The following is a 25,757-nucleotide window of genomic DNA, read 5'->3' as shown; positions in this document are numbered from 1 at the left end:
GAAAAATGATTAAGAAAAGGGAACGGGGGGAGAGTTTGAGCAATGCGTTTTAGCTAAAAAGATCTAGGTGCAGAAAGATGTAAACCACTAAGAAATATGAAGTAGTTAGCTAGGCTAACAAGAATCTCCCAAAAAACGAAGAACGAAACTTGATTTCAAGAAGAAGCTATGAGGTGAGAGAAAATGTTTAAGAAAATTGTCGAAAAGAACTACAAAGAAAATATATATATTTATACATTAGAAGCATAAGATGTTTAATGAAGATCTGTGAAGAATGACTAAGAAAGGGGAGGAAATAGAGGCGGGGCCGAGAGATCTCGAGCAAGAGGTTTAGCTTAAAAGATCTAGGTTCAGGGAGACTTAAACCACGATAAGAAATATTAAGAAGGGTAACAAGAAAAGTGGATGCACACCCTATCATCTGATGAAAATCAGAGCAGAATCTTGCATGAGTTAAACAAGATTTAGTTACTAATTATTTTCCTATCCCATTTCTTGTCACTTCTGTTTCTCCTCTCAAGTATTTATCCAGCCATGTTGATGATGACTGTATATGTGGCTGGAGTGAAAATGACATGAATTAATTGCCCCAAAAAACAAAACCTCAAGCGCATCACCTAAGACCGGCTGATCTAGAAGTTGAACTGAAGATAGAGAGCTTCAAAAACACATGGAAAAAACAAAGAAAGAAACCCTTCTCTTGAATCTTCCCTCTCATTCTTAACTGTATGCTTCTTAATGTTTTTTTTTTTTATACAGAAGAGAAACACAGAAGGGGAAAAAGGTCAGCTGATCAAGAAACCAGGTCAAAACAACACATGGATTTTGTACAGAAGAAAAGGGAAAGAAAAAAAAAGGGAATAACGTTAAATGAAGCAAATCTAGGGAATGGGTAATGAAGCAAAGAGAAGAAGAGAAAAAACTGAAAGGGGCGAGAGAGAGAGAGATGTTCATATGTAAGGTAAAGAAGAAGATTCTGTTTTGAGTTTTTTCACTGGCAGAAAAATCTGTGATAAAATCTTTGCTTGTTTATGCACGAAACCATGCATTTATAAGAACATTTGCATGTTTTTAGAAGAAAGGAGCACAGACCTGCAGGCTTAATCTCCGGCCACTTCAGCTTTCGGAAAAATGTTTAGTTTTCTGAAAAAAGTGGGAGTGCTTATAATGACTCCAAGACTCTTCTGCCATATTTATAGCCTCTACTTTCTTCGTCTATCTAGACATAGAAACAAGAAGAGACAAGAGAAATTATTATTATTATAATTATATGTTCCTGTGTGTATATTTTGTTTTCATCTCTTAACTTTTTGAAAAAGAGGGCAGTGAAAGAGTGAAAAATTGGATTTCTCACAAGGGATATGGGGATTTGTTGTTCTTTCAAAAACCTAGATGAATTGAAATGAGGTTGTTCTAGCTGAAATAATGGTTGATGTGCTGATTGAGAGATTGATCCGACACTTTATGTGAAGAGGAAAATGCCTTTGGCAGATTAGGGTTTGGTGCTGCTTTTCCACGTATTATGTGCACTTGTTAGGACGTGAAGATGAAGGCTATAATGGTGTAACTGAATTACCAACAAGAACTCGTACATTTTTTATGCCTTAATTATCAATTTAAAGCTTAATTTCTGGTCTCATGAATGATAGCAACACATTTGGTTTTATATAAATTATATTTTATAATTTTATTTAATAACTTAAGTTTTTAAATAGAATTTTATTTAGTATAATATAAAAGCTTTATATTTTAACCAAACAATTATGAGTTTAAATCTTAACACTCTTATTTCATTTGATAAAAATTAAATATAAGGTAATATAAATCTTTGCAAGTCTCAAATTTAAAAAGCTTTCATTTAAAGAATATATTAAAAAATTATATATATTATATCTTGAGAATTTATTTAACAATTAAGTAAAATGGATGTTTAAAACCTTATCTTAAATTAAAAAATTAATAAAATGATGGATGCATCCTAAATTAAATGATTTTAAAGTCATGAAGGGAAGAACCTAAGTTTAATATACTAAAAAAAAAGAAAGATTATAGTATATCTTTATCTTAAAAAAAAATTGCAAAAAAAAAGATTTCTGAGTTGTGTGTAATTGAGAGCCACAGAAATCTTAACCATTTCCATACAAATTTCGACAAAGAAGATTTTCTGGGGAACCGACGTCCTTCTTGCCCAATATAAGTGGAGCGACTGAATCAATCTCCCTTGGGTTGCTTTGCTTTGCTTAGCAATTGCTCTCGAGCTTGAGAACATTACACTTGTAAAAATAAAAATAATTACTCTTTGAATTTTTCTTAGCAGTGCATTGTTCACCAAAATAATGCCTCCTTTTTTTTATGCCCTTTCTATATGGGTAACTATTTTTTTTTAATCCTTTTATGCTAAGTTATTTAGAATTTGGACCTTAAAAATGGTTTATGATAGTTTTATATGAAATTACCAAGATATTACAAAAAAAAGTCTTGATTTTTTTATGCTCAATTATATTTTTCATCTTTATCCTTCAATTTTTGCAATTTTTATTTTTATATAAAATCTCATTTTATTTATTTTTAAGTCTCTGAGTTTGAGAAATGTTAAAGAAAGTTATTGAAAATGGATGAGGTAGAGAGAAAGTTGATGAATCACTAATTTTCAATCATGAAACAAGTTGTTTTTAGTATCAACAAGTTTTATTTGATGAGAAGATTTTTATTTTGTTACTTCTTCACCTTTTATTTTATAAGAAAACATAAATTGAGGTTGACAAAAAACATTTCCCAACCTGTATTTATGAACTATTTTTTAAGATGTTTTATATTTAGAAATTAATTTTTATACCTTATAAAGGTGTTTATTGAATTTTTTATATGAAAATAAATTGAAAATTTATTTTTTATTTCCAAAAATAATCAGCCTTGATTTTTCACCATTCTCTTCAAGATGATATATTGTTTGATTATTCTTTTTTTTTTTTCTTGAAAGAAGGACGACGTATGATTCACCCCTTTAGCTAGGAGAAAAAAAGAAGAAGAAAAAGGCTAGACAAGCCTATACATGTTGCCTATTCATTACATAAACAATGCATGATGGCCTATCCAAGTTGAAGTGTCTGGTTACTTTTTAACATTTATATTTTCTTACATAGATTTAAATTTAAGTTCAATAAAACTATTTTTTATCTTTTATTTTATTTTTTTTTGTAAATATCTACGTTTAGCATCATATAAATAAACGAAAGATGGATTCTAAAAATATTTATTAAGTGCAAGTCAATAACTCTTATCACGAATTTTACAGTGGCTAACTAGTTCACTCATTTTGATTTAAAATATTATTATTTTAATATTTTTTAAAAATTAAGACGAGACTACATAATCGTGAAATATTGGATTTTTATTATTATTTTAATATTTTAAAAAAATTAAGGCGAGACTACATAATCATGAAATATTGGATTTTGTTTTTGTTCAAGCTGGGTCTTGGAAATGTTAATTGAAATCCATGTAAATAAATTCATTAAAATTGATATTATTTAAAGAAGCAAAATTCAATTTTTACTTTGGATTTAGATTATAACAAATTTTCCTAATATTAATAAACTCTCTTTTTGTGCAACCCTACATGGTATATTCATTTCATAAATTTTATTCACACTTGTGTGATGGATTTAATGGATTAGTTTGAATTGATAAAATAAAATCAATATAATAAAAAAAGAACATTAAGATAACATCGAGTTAAAATATTTTTTTAATATGAAGCCATTAATTTTGAAGTTGAAAAAGATGACCCGATTGTATTATAAAAAACATGAGCTGAAATAAAATTTTGGATTTGAAAGATAAATAAGAAAATAATTTATTTTCTTATAGAGCATAATATATACACACACAAAATTAAAAGGTACAATTAAAAGATTTACAAGCATTAAAAACTAAAATGAAAATTTTTTCAAATTTTGTGGCTACAATGGCCTCGACCAATTAATGTAGTTTCTAAGGCTTGAACAATTCACCATTAAATGTTCATGAACTTAAAGTATTTATTTAATAATAATAATTTTTTTTTTAAAAAGTATTAGTAAAGCACAATACTTGTTATATAGTGAGCGCAAATTAAAAGTAAAACATGCAGAAGATAAATTTAACCAGAGGAAAGGATTATTGAACTATTGATAATGCCAACACTCACCCACAACACGAAGCACAAGAACTAATTTAGAATAAGTGTTTGATTGAGTTTTTTTTTAATTTTATTTTGGTGAGATAATTGTTATAAATTGATATGTTTAGACTATACTAGCTTGATTTTCCACGCTATATTATTTTTTTTCCATTACAAAAAGGAGTAGACAGTACTAATGTTATGTTTTACCAAAAAAAAACTTTTAGCTTCAAATTAAAAAATTTACAAGTATGTTTAATAAAATAAAGCAAAAATTATATGTGCTGATAAGAAATTTTTTTATTTTAACTAATAATTGAGTAGGAAAGTTGAGATGATGATGATGATGATGATGATGATGATGGATGTTAAGATATCTATTTCATATTATGGGTAACTTTTTAATTTTTTTTAATTTAATTATATAATTTTAAAATTAATTATTGTTAGAAAATAAATAATTTAATATCTATTGAAAAGAAAATCCTACTATAATTCCTCCTTTTCTTATAAATATATTTTCTTTAATATTTTGTTTCATTTGATAAAAAATAAAAATAATTAGAATATTTTGTTTCATTTGATAAAAAATAAAAAGAATTAGAATAAATATAAATATTTTTATTCTCATTTAATTTTAATAAATAAAATTATTATCAAGACCTGAAAAATATTTAATATTCTTAAAAGCAACAACATTGTTTTTTTATTAGGAGCACACTTTTCTCATAAAAGAGAGCAATATTTAAAATAAAGGCTTGTTAAAAATATAAGCTATTTGATATAAGTAGAAACATATATTTCTTGATTATTTTAGTAAGAGCATTTTTTAACTTGAGTCACCATTAAACAAAAAATATTTAATGATTGTCAAAATAAGTTTAAAAATATTTATCGAAACAATGTGTCCATATTTCATATGTGATTGAAGGCTAAAAAATTAATAAATATAATAGAATCATGCTAAAAATATATTTAAAAATATTATATTGAGTTTAAGTGATATTAGGTATACAATAATTGTAAAATAACATTCTAATGAAAACCTGTATTATTATTTAAGAATCATATGAAAATTGAAGACATATAAGAGAATTATCATTTTAAATAATTTTTTTTAGATTGTAAAAAATAAAAAATAAAATAAGAAAAATAAATAAATAAAAGGGTTAGACCCAGCTCTTCCTTTAAACAAAAGAAGGCCGATATCTATATTTTCTTTGCTAAGGGTCACCCCCCAACCCCCCCGCCCGCCCCCCGGTAATAAAAAACAAAATAAACAACGTGTCGTTTTATTAAACTATTTTTATCTAAAAATACATATAAATATTCTATAAACATCAAAAAGCTAATTTGTGGCTTTAAAATAGAAAAAAATCATTTAAAAATTAAAAAAAAAAAAAAAAAAAAAAAAAAAAAAAAAAAAAAAAAAAAACAAATCAAAATCTTAAAACTTCTCAAACCTCAATCTACTTTTTTTTATAAGATAAATTTTTAAAATATTACCATCAAACTTAATCTCTCGTTAAACAAATCTTATTGACATTAAGATTGTTGTTTTTTTTACCATTGGAATCTTGAAATTTTCTTTTATTTCCGAACGATTTTTTCTCTTTTCTTTTAATAGGAGATAGAAAAATAAACAAAATAAATATTCGGACAAAAAAAATCAATAACTGGGGAATGATCATGAATTCTCTTCACGCTTAACATTGTGGTCCTCTCTTTGTTGTTTTTGTCTTTCAATTACACCTTTTGTACTTTATCTATTGGAATGAAGTCCAAAAGGACTAAAATAAAAAACAATCAAAACTAGAAGGACAGAATTAAATGAAAAGGGGCCAAAATTAAAAAAGAAAAAAGAAAACGTTACGGTTCATCCTTATTTATACATGAATAGTGAAGCACATATGAGAAACCCCATATATTTTAGTACTCTTTTTTTTTTTCATATGAGAAACCCCATATATTTTAGTACTTTTTTTTTTTTTTTGACTTGAACAAAGTAAATAAAGGGATCTATATTAGGCAGGCTTGGGCAAGGTTTTTGTATCCATAAGCTTAGACCCTTCCTGGCCTGATTGCTCAAAGGCAGAAGAGAGGAGAAAAGTGAAAGATTTATTAGCCCTAGCAACCATCTCCTGTCCTAATTAACGAAAGAATGAGCTTATTTATTTATAGCCATTGAGAAGTTTTACTATCGTGATGGTATTTTGAATTCTTTACTCCATTTCAAAATCTTTAATGTAATTTTACTTGTCAATGCTAAGTCTTTTGCTAAACCACCTAAGATAGCATGAAAAATCAACCCTTTAGAGAAGGTTGGAAAAGTAAAAAGATTATGGGATGGTTTCTCAAATAAATTTTTTAACTTAAATTTTAATATATAATTTATATTATTTTAAAAAAAAAATTAATAAAAATTTTCTTACTATAAACTTGCATATATTTGCACTATATTATTTTGTGTTTATTTTTTATTAAATAAAATTAAAATAGTAAAATTTAAACTTACAATCAATTAATTAAAAAAATTCTAATACCATATTAAATCACATTCTAAACTTTAATTATTACAGCAGGAAGAAAGAATAAAAAGAATCAAATGTGAAAATAGAGTAAAGTAAAAAAAAAAATATTGAAAGCACGGTGCAAGTATTCTAGCAGCTTCGTACCAAAGAATAAGTTTTTTTTTTTTTTTTGATAATAAGAATAAGTTTTTCTTTGATCTATTTGTTTTGTTTTCTTAAAGGAAGCAATCGGTGTTCCTTCCTCGCACGAAATTGACGTCACCAACGCGGTATTCGGAAATCCTGTCTCTTCTTAAGTACATCCACTCTCACCTAATTGCTAGCTGGAGCAGGAAATATTTAGCTGTAAATGTTGAGAATACCAGGAGTTGCAAGTTTCGGTACACTCATAACTAGTTAGCTGCTCATGCGCCGCCGTGTATCTCTTGCTGGTGTTAATGATCCGGCAGGTCAATGCAGTAATATACTACCTCAATTACTAATCCAATACATGATTCTGATATATAATTTTGGTTGAGTTTAATAACTTTGTTGAAGGAATTTTTTTCTATTTAGCTATATAAAAATAAAAAATAAATATTTGGAGGACAAAGAATAAATAAAATCAAAGATAATTTTTTTTTTATTAAACTTGTTTTTACACACACAAATAAATCATTTTTATCAAATTAGTTTGATAATGACTCCTCAATTAGTGGCATAACCTAAATTAGGTTTTGATTTTGAATAGCTTAAAAAGTTACTCCGATTAAAATCTAGTGACCTACCTAATTAATCAATAATTTAAGAGACTCAGTCAAAAAAATATAAGTGAGGAGACTCAATCAAAAAAATATAAGTGAGGTTTGATTGATTTTTTTAATTTTTATTTAAAATAATATTATTTTAATTTTATTTTATCCAAATAAATGTCATTTTATTAATAAAAACTTAATAAATTAAGGTTAATTCACCAATCCATGGATCAACTTGTCTAATTTATGATCCAAACTTAATTTCAATAATGAGCCTAGTTCGATCTTATAACTATACTTAGACCATCCACATTGTCACCAACTTTTTTAGCTAGATTTTAGCTAAAATAGCTAGAAAGTTATTTTAGCTAACCCTCTAAAAATATATAATCACATTCATACTTTTAAGGAGTCATGAATATTTTATTATTATTTTTTTATATTCAAAAAAATATATAAGATTTAGGGAGTTATGAATATTTTATTATTAATTTTTCATATTCAAATGATATGTAAAATGAAAAATTAAGTGTATGTTATTTTAAGTTGTTAGTTTCTTTCAGTTATGTTAAAATAATTCTAATTATTTAGTGATCTATTTTTTTAAATTATTATTTTTATTATAGTATAATATATTTTTAAAGGACTTGCATACACTTAAAGAAATAATTAAAATTTAAACAATGCATACTAATTAAAACTACTAGTACATCATTTAACTAATATCTTTAACCTGTCCTATAATATTCTGTAAAATATTGAGGTATGCTTGTTATATTTATCAATGTTATTCTCTTTTTATCTAGTTGTTTTTTCAATAAAAATTCTTCTTTCACAATATCAATCTTGTCTTGTTCTATTTTTGTCATGACATGTTTTGTCTTTATTGTTTTTCTTAAAACATATTTTTTCCATAATTTCTCATCTTCTTACATTTCATTTTCATTTTATGTTCTTTATAATCCACTAAGATCGATCCAACATGAAAACTTGTGTTATCATTAACCTTTTTTAACGTGCATTTTTATTGCCTTTCTACCTATTAGTTGTTTTTTAAAGTATTTTTTACTTAAAAATACATAAAGATAAATTTTTTTATTTTTTATTTATTTTTAATATTAATATATCAAAAAGATATGAAAACAACAAAAAAAATTAATTTGAAGTAAATAAGAAAAAAAAACAATTTCAAAATACAAAAATAAATATGTTCTTAATATCACAGTGCCTGAAGTTCCCATCACACCACCACTAGGTAAAAGAACTATAAAAGAAACATTAAGATTTAAACAAGCCACATGCATTTTAGGTTTTTTAGGCTAGAAGACCAATCAAAGCTCAAATTATGTAGAATATAGAAATATGTTAATATAAAATGTGTACTTAATATTGAAAAGAAAGTTTGATAAACTCTTGTGAATTCTAATATGATGTGATAATTATATAAAAATCTAATATCCTCGTAAAAAAAGAGATTATTAAGTGTTAAGCTATTTTTATTTTTTATTTTAATGAATTTAAGTTTCATTTAAAAAATAACATTCATCATCTTAGAGGTATTAATGATATATTAAGCAATTATATATTTTAAGAACTGCAGATAAAAAATGGCTACAACACTTATTATATAGTATGCTTAAAGAACTATATACAATAATAATAGAGTCTGTTATCACTTTGAATTCTTGATCCTTTTTGCATTTGAACATTATAAAATATACTAAAACTCCTCAATGTTTTATTGTACAAGTTTACAGTGAAACGTTGAGCATTCTCTATTTTTTTTTTTAAAAATTTAGCTGTTTTTTTCTTCTTTTTATTTTTATTTTTTGAGCGTTTTTTAACTTATTTCTTTGTTTTTTTCTTTTAATATATATTTTTATTTAATTTAATTTTTTAATGTTAAATTATTTTTATTTAGTTATTAGACTTTTATGACACGGATCCCGGGTTTAACAAGTTAATTTGATTTGACAAGTTAACCCAGATTTTTTTTGTTTTTTTAATTAATTTCTTTTGTTTACTTTAGTTTGTTAATATTAAATTTCTTTTTATTTAGTTATCAGACTTTCATGACACTTATCCCAGATTTGACTGGTTAACCTGGTTTCACTAGTTAATCTAGTTAGTTTTAGGTTAACCCGTTCATTTTTTTTTAGTAAATTTTTTTATTTAATTTAGTTGTTAATGTTAATTTTTTTATTTAGTTATCACACTTTCATGACACGAATCCCGGGTTTAATGGGTTAACTAGGTTTGACGAGTTAACCCAGAGTGTTTTTTTTGCTTTTTTTCTTTTTAATTAGTTTTTTCATTTAGTTTAGTTTGTTAATGTTAACTTTCATTCTATTTTGTTATCAGGCTTTTATGACATATATCCCGAGTTTTACGGGTTGACCTGATTTCATGGATTAACCTAGTTAATTATGGGTTACCCCATCAATTCTTTTTCTATTTAATTATCAAACTTTTATGACGCGAATCCCGGGTTTGACGGGTTAACCTGGTTTGAAGGGTTAACCCAATTAATTCAGATTTTTTTCTTTTTTCTTCATTACTTTTTTTCTTCATGTTGGTTTTTATTCTTGGTTTTTATTCATTATTCTCTTTTTAATTAATATATTTAATTATCATACTTTTATGACACGACCTTACAGCTAGACCCACATCCAAGGCTCTTGAATATAGTGTTGCAGCCAGACTCACTTAAACTTGAGTCATGTAAGTTAAATATTATTATTAATATTATAAATATTACTTTTAGGTCAAGCGTTGCAACTAAACCTAAGACTTTTGGGTATCTCTTTACAGAAAAACCTGACACTTTTAGATCTTTGCTTTTTATATATTTTTTATGCAAGAAAAAAAAATAACCCGTGGAGCATGTCTTTATTTTTTTTCCTTTTCTTTTTCTTTTTAAACCTTTTACCGTGGATTATACAGTACAGTCCTGATGCCTTTAGGCTTTTTTTGTCTTTTTTTTGTGTCTTTGTTTTTTTAATTTACTTTCTTAATATTAAATTTTTTCTATTTAATTATCAGACTTTTATGACACGGATCTCAGATTTGACGGGTTAACCCAGTTGATTTAGATTTTTTTTTTTTTTCTTTATTAGTTTTTTTCTTCCCATGACCCATGAATTTTTTTCTCTTTGCTTTTTCCTTTTTAATTAATCTTTTTTTTTTAATTTAGTTCATTAATGTTAAATCTTTTTTCTATTTAATTATTATATTTTCATGACATGAATCCTAGATTTGACGAGTTAACCTGATTTGGCAGGTTAATCTAGTTGATTCAGATTTTTTTTCTTTTTCTTCATTAGTTTTTTCCTTTTATTTTTTTTTAATATTGTATGTAGTCCACAGTGAAAAGACTAATGCCTTTAATTTTTTTTTTATATGCTTTTTCACTGTGGACTGCATTATGCAGTCGACAATGAAAAGGCTTAAACCTTCTTCTTCTTTTTTATTAATTTTTTTAATTTAGTTTGTTGATATTAATTATTTTTCTATTTAGTTATCGATCGATGCCTTTAGTTTTTTTTTTGTCGTTTTTATACCTTTGATTGTGGATTGCACAGTGTAGTCCACAGTGAAAAAGCATATAAAAAAAAAATTAAAGGCATTAGTCTTTTCACTGTGGACTGCATTATGCAGTCGACAATGAAAAGGCTTAAACGTTCTTCTTCTTTTTTATTAATTTTTTTAATTTAGTTTGTTGATATTAATTATTTTTCTATTTAGTTATCGATCGATGCCTTTAGTTTTTTTTTTGTCGTTTTTATACCTTTGATTGTGGATTGCACAGTGTAGTCCACAGTGAAAACGTTAATGCATTTTTGTTTTTTTCCTTTTTAATTAATTTTTTTTCTTTTAATTTGGTTTGTTTATGTTATTTTTTTTTATTTAGTTATAAGACTTTCATGACATGGATCTCAGGTTTGATGAGTTAGCCCAATTAATTCAGATTTTTTTTCTTTTTTGTCATTAGTTTTTTTCTTCATATAGGTTTTTTCTTCTTTGTTTTTTTCTTTTTAATTAATTTTTTTAAAATTTAGTTTGTTGATATTAAATTTTTTTCTATTTAGTTATCAGACTTTCGTGACACAGATCTCAGATTTGATGAGTTAACACAATTAATTTAAATTTTTTCTTTCTTTTTTTCATTAGTTTTTTTTTTCTTTTAACCCAGTTAGTTTTTTTTTGCTTTTTGCTGTTTCTATGCCTTTAACTGTGGACTACACAATGCAGTCCACAATGAAAAGGCTTATGCCTTTTATTTTATTTTTTTTCCTTTTTAATTAATTTTTTTTATTTAGTTATCAAATTTTCATGATACAGATCTCGGATTTGACTGGTTAGCCCAGTTAATTCTGTGTAATGCGTCAATTTTTTTTATTTAGTTATCAAATTTTCATGATACAGATCTCGGATTTGACTGGTTAGCCCAGTTAATTCTGTGTAATGCGTCAATTTTTTTTATTTAGTTATCAAACTTTCACGACACGAATCTAAGGTTTGACAGGTTAACTTGGTTTGAAGGGTTAACTCCGTTAATTCATTTTTTTTTCTTCGTTAGTTTTTTTCTTCATGTTGGTTTTTTTCCTATGTTTTTTTAATTAATCTATTTAATTATCACACTTTTATGATACGACCTTGCAGCAAGACCCACATCCACGACTATTGGATCTGGTATTGCAGTCAGACTCACTTAAACTTGGATCATCTAAGTTAAATGTTATTATTATATTATAAATATTATTCTTGAATTAGGCATTGCAGTCAAACTCAAGGCTCTTTGATATAACTTTGCAAAAAAAACATAAAACTTTTAGAATTTAACTTTTTTTTTTTATATTTTTTATGAAAAAAAAATAGACCCGCGGCAACGCGCGAGTCATCTAACTAGTTGTAACTATAATGAGATAAAAATAAAAATATTTATTATTCATGAGTTGATGGGTGAATTATAAAAATGTTAGCTTTTACTTTCTTATCTTTTAGTTCTAACTTCTTTCCAAAAACTAAATTTGATAAAAACAAAACATTGCAACCGTTGGATGTAAAAAGGATCTACTATGCAAAACAACTAGATCAATAGAATGTTTTAAGTAATTTAATTTAAAAATAACCAACTAAAGTAATGAGATATGTTTAAAATTCTAAACAATTCTCACCTTGAAAGTGTAATAAATGTTATTTAATGTCATGCTACCAAGATTTGTGAGCATCCCTATTATAAACTTTTACAAAACACTAATTCAAGAGAGTTAGAGAACAATGAGACTCAAAAAGTCCATTTACAACCTAATATGCATAATTACATCTTCTTTTCATTTAATTTCAAGTGATTTTCACTTGAAAACTTTTATTAGAAATTGATGCTCAACTCTATCCCATTAAAATTGATATATCTTATGAAGTTTAAATATCCTAGAAGAAGCAACTCATAATTTTACCATGTAACATGTTAATACCACAGATGAGCAAGTATGGAATCAATTACACCAAATTCAAGTTTATAGTTAAACTAGTTTATAAAAACTAAAAATATAACTACTACTTTCACTTTGAAATGATATATTAAAGCTAGGATGTGAGAGAAAAATATATATATTCTTCCTAATCTTAGTAGGAAAAGAGACCTCATATCCTAATCCACCTTTAATGTATATAATATCTTATCTATGACAACAAGCTTTTTATAAGCTTAGTTGAGTTTATTAAGAATAAATCATTTGGTTTCATTGCTCTTAACACTAGTTTCAATTATTAAGCCATCATTCATTAAAAAGAAAATTCAATAAATATCAAGAGCATTCACCTCCCACATACTTCGTAGATGATTATTTGCTTGCATATGATCTGGTTCTCAATAGAGATTATAGATTTCTTTCCTTACTTATTACCTCTTAGCAACTCCATATAACTTCCAAAATTACCACTAATTTTACTAGCATTGACTATGCTTTTCATTAGAATAAATATATAATCATTACAAATTATGAATCACTTTACTTTCTATGAAAATTCTGGTCATATCAAAGAAGTAAGAACCTGATATAAGCTATTTATCTTAAATACTATATAAACCAGTCTTACAAGCATTCATAATCTATGATAAACTTACAAGAGTAAGGTGATGCTAGCTAACATTCAAAGGAAAAATAGCTACTCCTAAACATTTATATAAGGATGGTGCTTAAAAAATAAGAACATATATTATGTCATAATAGTTCTCCAGAACCTTAATTGTTATAATCACTAAAAAATACAACAACCCTTTTAAAATTTCTAACCCATCAGTATAATCAAACCCTAAACCCATAAAAAGGCATTGAATGGTGAATTTAACTCAATAAAAAAAAATAGCTTTCTTTAACTGATTTAAAAGAAAATCCATGTGGTTTCTTTACAAGAATATATAATAAAGCATAATGAAAATATCTTGACATTGAAATAATTTCATAATAAAAGATAAAGAGTTATTACATTATATAAGTGAAGATTATGAGATCAACAAGAGGAATCCCTTGTATAGTTTCCAATGCTTCCATTTTGTTTGTCAACATTTATAGAATTTGAGTAAATCGAAAGTCATTCCACACTTTATACTTCATAGCCAATTATAAACAAAAAACTTCAAATCTTACAACCACAAACACTATCATCTTTAGGGAGAGAAACCAATAAAAAAGTTTCTTAAAATAATTACAACTTTCACAAAGAAGTCATGAACAAATTTCATGGTGATACGTTTAGCAAAAACACCAAATTAAAAAACTAGTTGAGAGATTCAAAGAAAAATTTGATGGTTAAGATAAAGAAAGCCATTACTAGACCCATTTTATTAGATTGGATTTTCACACCTAACCAAAATAAAGAAGCAAAAGTTTCAAAAAGACATAAAAACAAACTGATAACTAAATAAAGAAGCAAAAGTTTCAAAAAGACACAAAAACAAACTGATAACTATTACCTTAATTGAAGTCCAAGGTGGAGAAGATTCAAAGAGAGAGTAAACAAAACAAGCATTTTGTTTGACTTTTTTAAGAGTGATTTATTGTGTATTGATTCACCCCAGACAAAAGCCCTTTTATCAACCCTCTATTATTTTGTTTTCATACATTTAACACTATAATCTTCTCCTTTCCCGTTACTATAAATTCTATAAATTGATTGTATTGTACTATTCACAAAGCTTGAATAGATAGCTAGTTATATATATATATATAGAGAGAGAAATCAATAATGGTTCGGTAAAATACATTACAAGAAAATCTAAAATGCATAACGTCTTTGTTTATTGTGGATGATAATAGTAAAATGATGATTTTACCTTGAAAAAACTATTAAAATGTTGTCTTTATAGGGGCAAAATAGTATTTTTCTTTGGTCAATTTATCATTTAATAATTGTTTAGAGATTTTATTGTCTTTTATCATGTTTATACATAGTGAAATTACTTTGCTACCCTTAAAACAAAAAATCATTTAACTTTGGCTAAGCATCTTTTGAAGCATGTCTCATTTTAATATATAGTAAAATTATATATTTAACATTGGAGTTAAAAAAAAGTTAAGCCATTGTTGTAGGGGTATATTTGTGTTTTCATTTTGATTTTTTTGTAGTTGTTGGGTTTGTCAAGGATGATAACTTAATTTATCATATTATTATTATTATTATTTTAGTTGAGAAAGCTATCTTGCATGCACTAGCGAGTGAGAGGCACCATGCATTTTGGGAATGCAAGTGCATGTGCTCGTCTCCCGACAATTAAAATTATGCTTTTGGCATGTTATTTTGTTCTCTATCGCATCCTCTTTTTTTATAGATGACGCATATCATTTAAAAAAAGCTAGTTTATTACCAGTGACCTTTTATTTTCCCCCCCTTCATTTTTCTCTCCTACCTCCAAAAAACTAATTTGTCCTTGATATTTGTTAGTGTTTCAAAATCCATCCTCTCAATTTTGATTTTTGATTTTAGTTATTTTCTCTTTTGTTAGAGTTTTATTTGTATTTAATTTAGTCCTTCGATTCTAATTTATGTATATGATGTTTATTGATTCGGTATTTCTACTTTTGTTTTTGTTTTTGTTTTTTTAGCTAGGTTTTTTGTCAAAGTTTTTATAATTTTTAATTGTATCCTTCAAAATAAATTTATGATTTTTTTAATAATTATAATAATAATAGTATTAGTATTAGTATTTGTAATAAAAATAATAATAATAATAATAACAACAACAACGATACTAACAATATTATTATTAATAATACTAATAGTTAGGATAATATTAATAATGGTAGTAATAATAATAGTTTAATATGATAGTAATAATAGTGATGATAGTAGTGGTAGTAGTAATAATAATAATATTAATGATATTGATAATAATAATTATAATTAAAATAATAAAAATAATAGTGACAATGAAACCAATAATAGTGATAATAATTGAAGTAATAATAATAATTTTTTATAAAAATAATAATTGCAATGATAGTAATAATTCTGATTATAATAATAGTAGTAGAAATTATGATAGTATTAGTAATATTATTATTAATAGTAATGGTAATGGTAATAGCTATAATAATAATATTAGCAGGATTGCAATAATGATAATGATAATAATAATAATAATACTACTAATTGCAATTATATTAGTGACAACAGTGGTGATAATAATAATTTACTAAAATAGAAATAATGTTGTTATTATTATTATTATTAATGGTGGTGGTGGTAATAACGATAACGATACTAATAATAATACTATTAATAGTAATAATAATGGTAATAATATTTTGTTATAATAGTAGTAGTAGTGATTATAAGAATAAAAATAATAGTAATAGTAATAGTAATAATAATAATAATTATTATTATAACAATAGCATTAACAATAATAATAATAACCATGATAATAATGATAGTGATATTGATCACATAAATAATAATATTAATAATAATAATAATAATAATGATATTATTTACTATTTATAATAATAATAGTGATAATTATAAGAATACTAATAGTAATAATAATAGTAATAGTAATAGTAATAATAATAATAGAAATAATAATAATAATAGAAATAAAAATATAAATAATAATAATGATAATAATTCATTATTTAATGTTAGATTTATTAGGAATTGAGTTTAATAAATTTTTTATAAATGGTATTTTTAATTTAATAATTTGAATTATAAATTTGAAAAGTTTACGACTTTTTTTTTTTACCTTTTATCTTATTTTTTTTATTGATTAACATTAATTTTTTAAAATAAAAAAAGGTCATTTAAGTTTTTTTTATACTTATTGAATAAATCAATTCATGTTCAGTTAATTTTTATATAGTTTAATTGTATACTGCATAGTAGATAAAAATTGAAATTATGGAATTTAAAAGTTTATCTTCTTATTCAGGTTTAATAACATTAAAAAATCCTCATACCTTTTTTTAAAATTTTTTTTAACAATTGCGGTAAAATAAACTAATTCTAGCCAAAGAGCTTCAATTGAGACTTGAGAGCATCGGTGTAGAAGCTCTTATAGTCCCTTGTAGTCCGAAGCCACACCAAAAACTCACAATATAATTATTATTAACAAAAAGTTGAATAAACTTTAAAGAATTTACTTGATAATGAAAAATAATTATACATATAATTTATCATCTTTTATTATCGATAATTATAATAATTTATTAAAGAAAAAGCTTCTGATAATATTTTATCACTTCACAAGAAACTAAAAATTTATAAGCTTGAAAAACCCTACCGCCAGGTTTATAGAGCATTATTTTTTTGAATAATTAACAAGTCCCTGCTCCCTGCTCCGCTAAGTGAACACCACCATGAGATTGAAAACCTACCGCGGCCAGATCCTCCTCCCTACAACAACCACCGCCATACTCATCCGCCGGTACGGAACAAAATATACAGCGAAAATAACCTCAACATCACCAACGGGAAGAACAGTCTCAGCTCAAGTAACCCCACCTCAACCTCTTCCCTCCGACTCCCGTGGCTACTCAATCCCCCGCCGTCAACTCATCTGCAAAGCCACCCAAATTCTCCTCCAAACCCACCGATCTCCCCAAAAACTGCTTGACCCCACCGACCCTTTCCTTTGCCTCCAAAACTACCTCTCAGCCCTCTCTATTTCCCTCACTCCCAACGAAGCCTCCGAGATTCTCAAATCCCTGAACTCCCCGGCTCTCGCTCTCAGGTTCTTCCACTTTTGCCCGTCCCTTTCCCCTAATTTCCACCACGACTGCTTCACCTACTCTCGCATCATCCTTATCCTCTCCAAATCCAACCTCCCCGATAGGTTCCACCTCGCCAGGTCCATCGTATCTGAGATGGAGAGGAATGGGGTTCGTGGGTCAATCTCCACCGTTAATATATTGATTGGTTTTTATGAGAATAGTGAGGACCTGCAGAAGTGTATTGGGCTGATAAAGAAATGGGGATTGAGGATGACAGGATATACTTACAAGTGCTTGGTTCAAGCTTATTTGAGGTCACGCAATACTGAAAAGGGTTTTGGCGTTTATTTGGAGATGAAGAAGAAAGGCCACATGCTTGATATTTTTGCTTATAATATGCTCTTGGATGCCTTAGTCAAAGATAGCGAGGTTTGATTTTTATGAATTTATTTTTGTGGGTTTTTCTTTGTTTTAAAGAGAAGGAATAATGCTATAATTAACATAGAGAAATTGAATCGATAAAGCTAATTTATTGTGTATGTGGCCGGTGCTTGTGTGAATTGCAGCATTGCTGCTCTGTTTGATGATTGTTTGCTGATTAGCTGATATGCAGCATTTCGACAGGTTGACCATGCTTATAAGGTTTTTGAGGACATGAAAAGGAAGCATTGTGAGCCAGATGAATATACGTATACCATTATGATTAGAATGACTGGAAAGATTGGTAAACCTGATGAATCATTGGAACTCTTTGAGGAAATGTTGAACAAGGGCTACTCTCCTAATTTAATTGCTTATAACACCATGATCCAGGCACTTGCTAATGCCCGGATGGTGGATAAGGCCATTCTTCTTTTCTTGAAGATGGTGGAGAAAGAGTGCCGGCCTAGTGAATTTACATATAGCGTCATCCTCCATCTTCTGGCTACAGAGAGGAAACTTCATAAGCTGGATGAGGTTGTGGAAGTGTCAAAGAAATATATGAGTAGGTCAATATATGCATATCTTGTAAGGACTCTGAAAAAATTGGGCCATGCAAGTGAAGCTCACAGGCTGTTTTGCAACATGTGGAACTGCCATGAAAGGGGGGATAGGGATGCATGTGTGTCCATGTTGGAATGTTTATGCAGTGCTGGTAAAACAACAGAGGCCATTGACCTGCTGGGTAAAATTCACGAGAAAGGAGTAAGTGTTGATACAGTCATGTATAATACAGTATTCAGTGCACTTGGCAAGTTAAAACAAATATATCCTCTTCATGATCTTTATGAAAAGATGAAGCAAGATGGTCCTTTGCCTGACACATTCACCTACAATATCCTGATCTCAAGCTTTGGTAGGGCAGGGAAAGTTGACGAGGCTATTAAAATATTTGAGGAACTTGAAGATAGTGACTATAAACCTGATACATGCTCTTATAATTCTTTGATAAATTGCCTTGGGAAGAATGGTCATCTTGATGAAGCTCACATGAAGTTTAAGGAAATGTGTGAAAAAGGATTGAATCCTGATGTTGTGACATACAGCACTCTCATAGAGTGCTTTGGAAAAACGGATAAAGTTGAAATGGCTTGCAGGTTATTCGATGAAATGCTTGCTGAAGGTTGCTATCCTAATATTGTAACTTACAACATCTTACTTGACTGTCTTGAGAGGAGTGGAAGGACTGCTGAAGCTGTTGATTTGTATGCAAAACTCAAACAGCAAGGTTTAATCCCTGATTCAATTACATATTCAGTGCTTGCACGATTGCAAAGTGATTCACATAGAAAAGTTAGAGCTCGCAAGCAGAATCCTATTACAGGTTGGGTTGTTAGCCCATTAAGGTGAGAAGGATAATCGTGATGGCCCCAAAGTTGGTCCTCAATTTGTTTGTGGCAATTTAGATGACCTGCTTCTTGGTGATTACCAATTTCCTGTATGCTTTGGCGAGGCGCTGTATTGGTTTGGGATTGGATCCTGAATTCCAATGGATGATATTTTCTCTATCAAAGAAGAGCAGCCTCAACTGTTGCAAGTATTACTGCATCTTGGGGAAATAAAGTTTATCCTATTCTTTTAGCAAGAATGAAGCTAACTTCATATCACGAGATTCTTGATACCATAGAACCGACTTACAGGAAGCTGTGGGATTCTGGATACTGATTCTAACCTGAGAAATTGCAAGGCTTGGGATTTCCTCGGATGAAATCTGCAAGGCTTGGTGTCCTTGGAATGTTATAGACTAGAAATAGTTTTTTTTTTGGGCTAATTTTTCGGATGCCTTCACTGATTTTTAATGTAAATAAAATTCTCGTTTAATGATTGAGAAAATTGCTATTTTTAATCTGTAAGGCTTGGGATTTTCCAGTATGATACTCAAATTCTGTAGGTTTGAGGCATCCTCGTCAGGCTAAAGCTAGCTGACTGGAGAGCTGGCTAGGTCTGTTCCTCCCTTGGAAGTACCCCATGCAGGTTTTTCCTTCCCATCTTCATTGCCCTGATTAAGTTGAACCGGGAAAGCTGAATCAAAAGTTCTGGAAATTGTTTGATGATATTCTTTGAAGCATGATCAGTATGCTGTGACTTTTTTCCCACCTGTACTGGAAATTTCCCTGAGTTGAAATTAATAGTTTCATTTTCTTGTTTTGCAGTTTTAAAGAGGCTTATTTTGTTTGGTTGATTAATCCTGCAGCCTCCATAGGCTTGTATCTTGACCGCGGTTCTGTCTATGATATCTTGACTGCGGTTCTGTCTATGAGAGCCCATTTCATGCAGGGCCACACGCTCTGCTTGAAAGAATGGCATTCAAGAGTACTAGAAACAGGAGTCATTTGTGCATTGTCAGGGAAGTTGTGGCAATCGCAGGTAGTGTAGCCGCTTTGGCTTCGAGAGAACAGATGGGGTAGACTTTTGATGCTCTTAGGACATGCTCCTGAATCCTGTTTTCTATTAAACATGGGGAAAAATACGAGATTGATTGTGATTTGTGAAGGACTCAAAGTTAAAAAAAAGACTCAAAGTTGAAGTACGAGGAGTGGATATACCATTAATGAATTGCTGCACTTCAATTCAACGATAGCAACGTTGTACTAGTCATGAATTAAAAACCATTAAGGAAATATAAACAGCTAGCCTCGAACAATGTCAAAGCTTTAAATGATATCACTTCCTTCGGTTATTCACATCAACATAAATATAAATTTCTTCAAAACGAACTATATATAAGAATAATTCAAAGCTTTAAATGATATGGCAATATCAATCATCGGCATTCTGCAACAACCATCAACGATTTTGCTTTTGCGGGGCACGGATCGCCACCAAACCGCCGTTCTGATACTGGAATGGAACACTTCATCTTCCCTAGACATGCCTGGAAAGTTGCATAGAGAAGGCATATTAATAGTTTCATTTTCTTGTTTTGCAGTTTTAAAGAGGCTTGCTTGAGTTGTTAACATGAACATCAAATGCAAGAAGGCATATTAAGATAAAATGCACAAGGCTCATGTACTAGAGTCTCGAACATCTTACAGCTTGATTTTTAAAACTCTTGAGCATTGATTGATGCAATATTGAAAACAAATACTTTGATGAAATAACTGACCTCTTCGACAACAGCTTTTGAGTTTTGGGAGTGGCAAGTTCCAACAGCCAAGGAATTTCTACAGTTACCAAGTGGGGTTCCATAGCTTGCAAACGAAATACGCGAAATCTTGCTTTTTGAAGGACAAGCTAGCTGTACTTTAGGTCTTCTTCCACTGACCTTCGCAGGATTTTTATATCTTTGGTTATGTTCTGTCCATGAAGATACTGGAGCCAAATGAGAAGCAGTCACATGACCGCACACCTGTGAGATTGAGACAGTGTCCAAGGATACCTGGAGGGGGTTCCCACCCTTCTCTTCCTGTAAAACTAATAGGTTTCCTGCAGGTTTGAGGAATGATCTTGGCACATTATACCTAAGATGAAAAGTGGTTAGGCATATATATTAGGTAACATTCAGGACCTTTACACTTGGGGTAATGAAATCTACGTTCTAAAAGCAATTGTACAAGCTATTTTAATGGTGACCATCTTTTCAGCAATTTGTTTTTAGCTTCAAGGAAGCTCAGCTACCAAATTCCCATGGAGTATTTTCAGACACAACATCTGAGAGTGTGTGTAACATGTACGTGTGCAATTATTTCGACAAATTGAGTTGGGAACTTCAGGATCACTAAGAAATAATGCTGTAAAATGCCATGGCTGCCTCTTTATGTCATCTTCAGCAGTAAATTTAACTTTGAAAGAATGTACCAAAAGCATCTGATACTACAAATCACGTACCAGGTCTGTGCAGATCCATTCGGGGTACGATACGAGGGCCAATATCGACCAATACTTCGACCATTAACCCAAGCTTCTCCCTTTCCCATGGATGCAAGATTTAAGGCAACTGGGACATCCCCTGGAGGTGCATCAACCCGAGTCTGGCATATAAACAATCCACAAAATTGATAAGAAATAAATGAGAACTATTACATGAAACATTTATACATTATATAAATGAGATATTAAGTTCTATTTAAAAAAAAAAAAAAAATGGTTACCTTGTACCATGTGAGTGGATTTCCAGCGACTGAAAACTTTTTCCACCGAACTTGGCTTGATCCTTGCTCCGTGTAAATTTGTGACGTCTCTCCCTGCAATCCTATCTGCATCAAAAAATAAGTAGTTATGAGTAAAGAGAGCAGAACAAGTCTAAAATCATTATTTGAAGTTAAGATGATTGAATTTGAAGTCATGCAGGAATAGCAAAGAAGAAAATGAGTTCAGGGAAAGAGCAGAAGACAGTACCTGATATCCCCATGAGTCGTTGGTGAAGTCATTATTGTCTTGTTTATCTCTAATCATCACGGTTCTCAGTCCTGCGGCTCTATTCTCCAAAAATGCTCCTGAATCCTTTACACCATTGGAATAAATTTCAAGGTGCACTGAAATTTCTTTAGCATGTGAAGAAGTAATTTCTTTAACTGTAAAATCTGGTAGTGCGAGGAAGGTGGAATTTGAATATTACCGGCATTCCAACCATCACGCTCAGTAAGGAGACATTGTTAATCCCTTTACTCAAAGAAACACTTGTTTCGAATTTGAACCTTGGATTCTTATGGCTTCCTTGAACAGATCCTGAAACACAACAAATCTATAAGTTGCTTGCTTTGCTAAATTTTGGACAGTAAAGAGGGAAGAATTTCACATAAAAGAGCAAACTCCAGATTCAAGAAGTTAATCAATATTTATTCTCTGTACCTGCAGTAATAGTTAAGAAATTATGTGTTGGTATCTTTCTTGGGTAATAAAATTTATTTTCACAAATGTATACATGGCCATTCCTAAATATTGACTCGTTTCTTTCGCATAGGTGAAATAGAGCTCACCTACTGCTTGTCCGTTGACAAATGCATGCAAAGCATGGCCAAGAGAGCTCACATCAAGTATGGTTTGTGTGTCAGATGACTCATGCTGAAGCCTTTTGATGAAAAAATGTAAACAATTCCAAAAATTAGTAATCAAAACAAGACAATTTGTGAACATTTTTCAGTTAAGCATTTACTTAAGATTTAAATTAAGAGGTCTTCATTTGAGTTGGATTAAAATGTGAACGTGTATGGTAATTGTAATCAAAGTTGATCACAAGATTAGCATAGTTTTTTCTCAAGCATTTCAAGTTCAGTCAAAGAACTGAATTCATTATTAATGTAAAATTGATTGCAGTATACCTGAGTGTGTACCAAAGATAATCAGATGAATCTTTCGTGGTATTCATCTGCTCTAATAAAGTTTCTGATCTTGTTGAGGTGCTGTCAAAGTTAGGGATTGCTTCGGTGAATTCCTGCCACATATCTGCAGCATCTAAAACCTCGCCTCTTCCCATAGTTCTTGCGGTGTATTGAGTACTGACCTGTTCAAGATTCAAGAGGTTCAAGAATGAAGCCTAACAATCACAAAGGTTTCAGCCAGTAAGTACTAAAAGTTGTTCAGTTTCGTATGAGGGCGAGGAAATGAGTCTTGCCTTCGCAGTATTGAAGGCAACGTTCTTGCAGTCAGGTAAGATGCTAATTGACATTGGAGGCAAGTCGTATGAGGCATTTCGAAAGGGAACTGATGCGGCATTTCTTGAGTCATTGTTTATGAGAAAAGCAGCACATTCTCCTGATACTGCATTAAAGATATAGGCCTACAATATGGCAGCACAATACAATAATGATTACCCTGTAGAGTTGTGCTGTTCTGCACAATTTTTTCATGAACCATCTGATTTATGGGATTCGTATGGCATTCCGCCAATGAGATTTCACAGAAAATTTGAGATACCTATTCAGATGTGTCAATTTCAACAGTACAAAATCTATTCTGTTTTGCATCCAAAAGAAAGAAAAATGCTTAGAATTCCTTTCTGGTGTCCTTACTTGTTGCTGTGGGCCTAGGTAGAAATTAACTTGCACTCCTGAAAGCAAAGGCGTTGAACATAGTTGTATTGCGGCATGCAACTCCTTGAGATGACCCCATTTTGGTTGTGTAGTCAATCCTAAATTTCATCAAAGATATGTCTGGTAAGATTTTCTGTTAGACAACACAGAAAATACTACGAAAGGTATAGAAGCATGCGAAAGCTTACCATACTCATCAAGTGGGGCTTGATCATAATAACTAGTTGTTACAAATGCAGAGGCTGTCCTCCCGAAATTGGTTCCACCATGATACTGAAACAGCAAATTAGGTCTTAGCAGAAATTGTTTCATGGTCTAAAGTGCATCCGAGAACAAATCATCAATTCTTCCAGCAGGCTGGCACATATATTTCATCTTGTATGCTTGTTGATATTACTTGCAGGGTGAGACTCATGTAAATGTGAGAGGAAAAAGCTTGTGAAGATACATATAGTTATCAGAGGACTGTAATACCATGTAGTAGTTCACAAAGCTTCCGTTCTTTGCAACGATAAATAATGTAACATGAAACGCAATGTCCTCTGCAGATCTTATTGGTGCATCCTCACCATATACTCGATAGCTAAAAGAGAAACATGGGAATCAATTCGGAGAAAATCTTTTGTATACCTTCTTAGTTGAACAGCTATAGTGCTCTACAAAGGAAGGGGAGGAAAAAGGCATCAGTACATAAACATATACTTACCGAGTTGTCCAATTCTCTGTCCATATTGATGGTTTATTTGGTGAGTTAGGACCAACAAATGTCTGTCCACATTTCATTCCATTGCATGAATTTATCTGCAAACTACACTCAATTAATGTTTCTTCATTATGATACAGGGTATATTGAGTTATAAAAATGTACGTATGTGTTCAAGGAAGGGTTTCAGAAGAACCTGTGCCCTATAATTTACAGTTTCCTAAAACTTGCAAGCTAGTTTGCACAAAAAGAAGACTAACCACATGACCAGGAGCATTATTTTGCTTGCACATAACCCATGGCACCCCAGTTTGAAGTCCCTCAGCCATTTGTGCTGCCCATTGGACATATGCTAGCCCCTCTTGACCATAAGCCTTCTGTACTGTGCCATATTCATTCTCGATCTATAATAAAAGTGAGAAACATTAGATCCTAATAATCTTCAACAGACATACCCACTCACATAGTTTCATTGCAAATTGAACCTGTGATAGTATGATTGGACCTCCCTGTGAAGCATACAAATTCTCTGATTTCATCATGCTCACTACTTTTGCAGTAAAGTTTTGCATATGTACCTGCCATGCCATCGATTAAATAAGTTGCCTTAAAAACAAAAAACCCTTGTATACTGTAGCTATTCACACACTGCCACAGATCTAACAGTTTTACCGACGAAAGTTTCCATCAGTATTTCCTCACACACAGTACAGTCTGGTATTTCTTACAACATTGTCGTCAACACTTTGAACCCTGTGAACTGTTAAGTCGATCTAGTCCTTGGGAATAAATGTCAGGATGCCATGCCAAGATATATACAACAAGTGATCTCAAGGAAAGATCAATTACCTTAAAAGGTTCATTGTCAGATCGAAAAACAATCCCCGGGATGTCATGCAGCCAGAATGGGAGCCCTCTGCAACACAATAACAATCTTTCGTCTATTAACTTATATATA

The 25,757-nt window shown here is 29.7% G+C and overlaps 3 protein-coding genes across 4 annotated transcripts in view; 1 reads left to right on the top strand and 2 right to left on the bottom strand.

Annotated features, from left to right (window-relative positions):
• LOC105110593 (agamous-like MADS-box protein AGL11) overlaps positions 1-1,594 on the bottom strand; it is a 10,567-nt gene extending 8,973 nt beyond the window's left edge. The window contains exon 1 of the mRNA XM_011005679.1: positions 1,577-1,594. Within this exon, the coding sequence (XP_011003981.1) occupies positions 1,577-1,594 (18 nt within the window). The remainder of the gene's footprint in view (positions 1-1,576) is intronic.
• Positions 1,595-17,211: 15,617 nt separating this feature from the next.
• ABO5 (ABA Overly-Sensitive 5) lies at positions 17,212-20,279 on the top strand. Of its 2 annotated transcripts, XR_839501.1 has the most exons (3): positions 17,212-18,073; positions 18,269-19,811; positions 19,843-20,279. XR_839501.1 is itself a non-coding variant. In XM_011005660.1 (2 exons), exons 1-2 carry the CDS (start codon positions 17,291-17,293, stop codon positions 19,472-19,474), a joined length of 1,989 nt encoding a protein of 662 aa, XP_011003962.1. In that variant the 5' UTR covers positions 17,212-17,290; the 3' UTR covers positions 19,475-20,279. The 2 variants fall into 2 exon arrangements, 1 of the variants encoding a protein (XP_011003962.1); XM_011005660.1 differs by having other exon boundaries at positions 18,269-20,279.
• A 479-nt stretch (positions 20,280-20,758) lies between these two features.
• The window catches only part of LOC105110582 (beta-galactosidase 16-like), a 7,727-nt gene continuing 2,728 nt past the window's right edge, over positions 20,759-25,757 (bottom strand). The window contains exons 4-19 of the mRNA XM_011005658.1: positions 25,649-25,715; positions 25,285-25,377; positions 25,060-25,203; positions 24,803-24,897; positions 24,571-24,679; positions 24,285-24,369; positions 24,076-24,194; positions 23,679-23,843; positions 23,386-23,567; positions 23,044-23,135; positions 22,683-22,792; positions 22,463-22,567; positions 22,216-22,320; positions 21,953-22,095; positions 21,231-21,585; positions 20,759-20,999 (exon numbers count right to left, since the gene is read on the bottom strand). Coding sequence (XP_011003960.1) covers positions 20,889-20,999; positions 21,231-21,585; positions 21,953-22,095; positions 22,216-22,320; positions 22,463-22,567; positions 22,683-22,792; positions 23,044-23,135; positions 23,386-23,567; positions 23,679-23,843; positions 24,076-24,194; positions 24,285-24,369; positions 24,571-24,679; positions 24,803-24,897; positions 25,060-25,203; positions 25,285-25,377; positions 25,649-25,715 — 2,080 coding nt within the window. The 3' untranslated portion in view covers positions 20,759-20,888. The remainder of the gene's footprint in view (positions 21,000-21,230; positions 21,586-21,952; positions 22,096-22,215; positions 22,321-22,462; positions 22,568-22,682; positions 22,793-23,043; positions 23,136-23,385; positions 23,568-23,678; positions 23,844-24,075; positions 24,195-24,284; positions 24,370-24,570; positions 24,680-24,802; positions 24,898-25,059; positions 25,204-25,284; positions 25,378-25,648; positions 25,716-25,757) is intronic.

This window comes from Populus euphratica, unplaced genomic scaffold (assembly GCF_000495115.2).
Source record: "Populus euphratica unplaced genomic scaffold, PopEup_1.0 scaffold257.1, whole genome shotgun sequence".
Lineage (NCBI taxonomy): Eukaryota > Viridiplantae > Streptophyta > Magnoliopsida > Malpighiales > Salicaceae > Populus > Populus euphratica.
The sequence above is the reverse complement of the archived record's forward strand: the minus strand, read 5'-3'. Positions and strand labels throughout refer to the sequence as shown.

What these genes read in the sequence shown, in the direction of transcription:
- ABO5 (XM_011005660.1), top strand. Translation starts at nt 17,291, where the DNA reads ATGAGATTGAAAACCTACCGCGGCCAGATCCTCCTCCCTACAACAACC. An exon ending in CCTTAGTCAAAGATAGCGAG is followed by an intron (nt 18,074 to 18,268) that starts GTTTGATTTTTA and finishes GCATTTCGACAG; the next exon opens with GTTGACCATGCTTATAAGGT.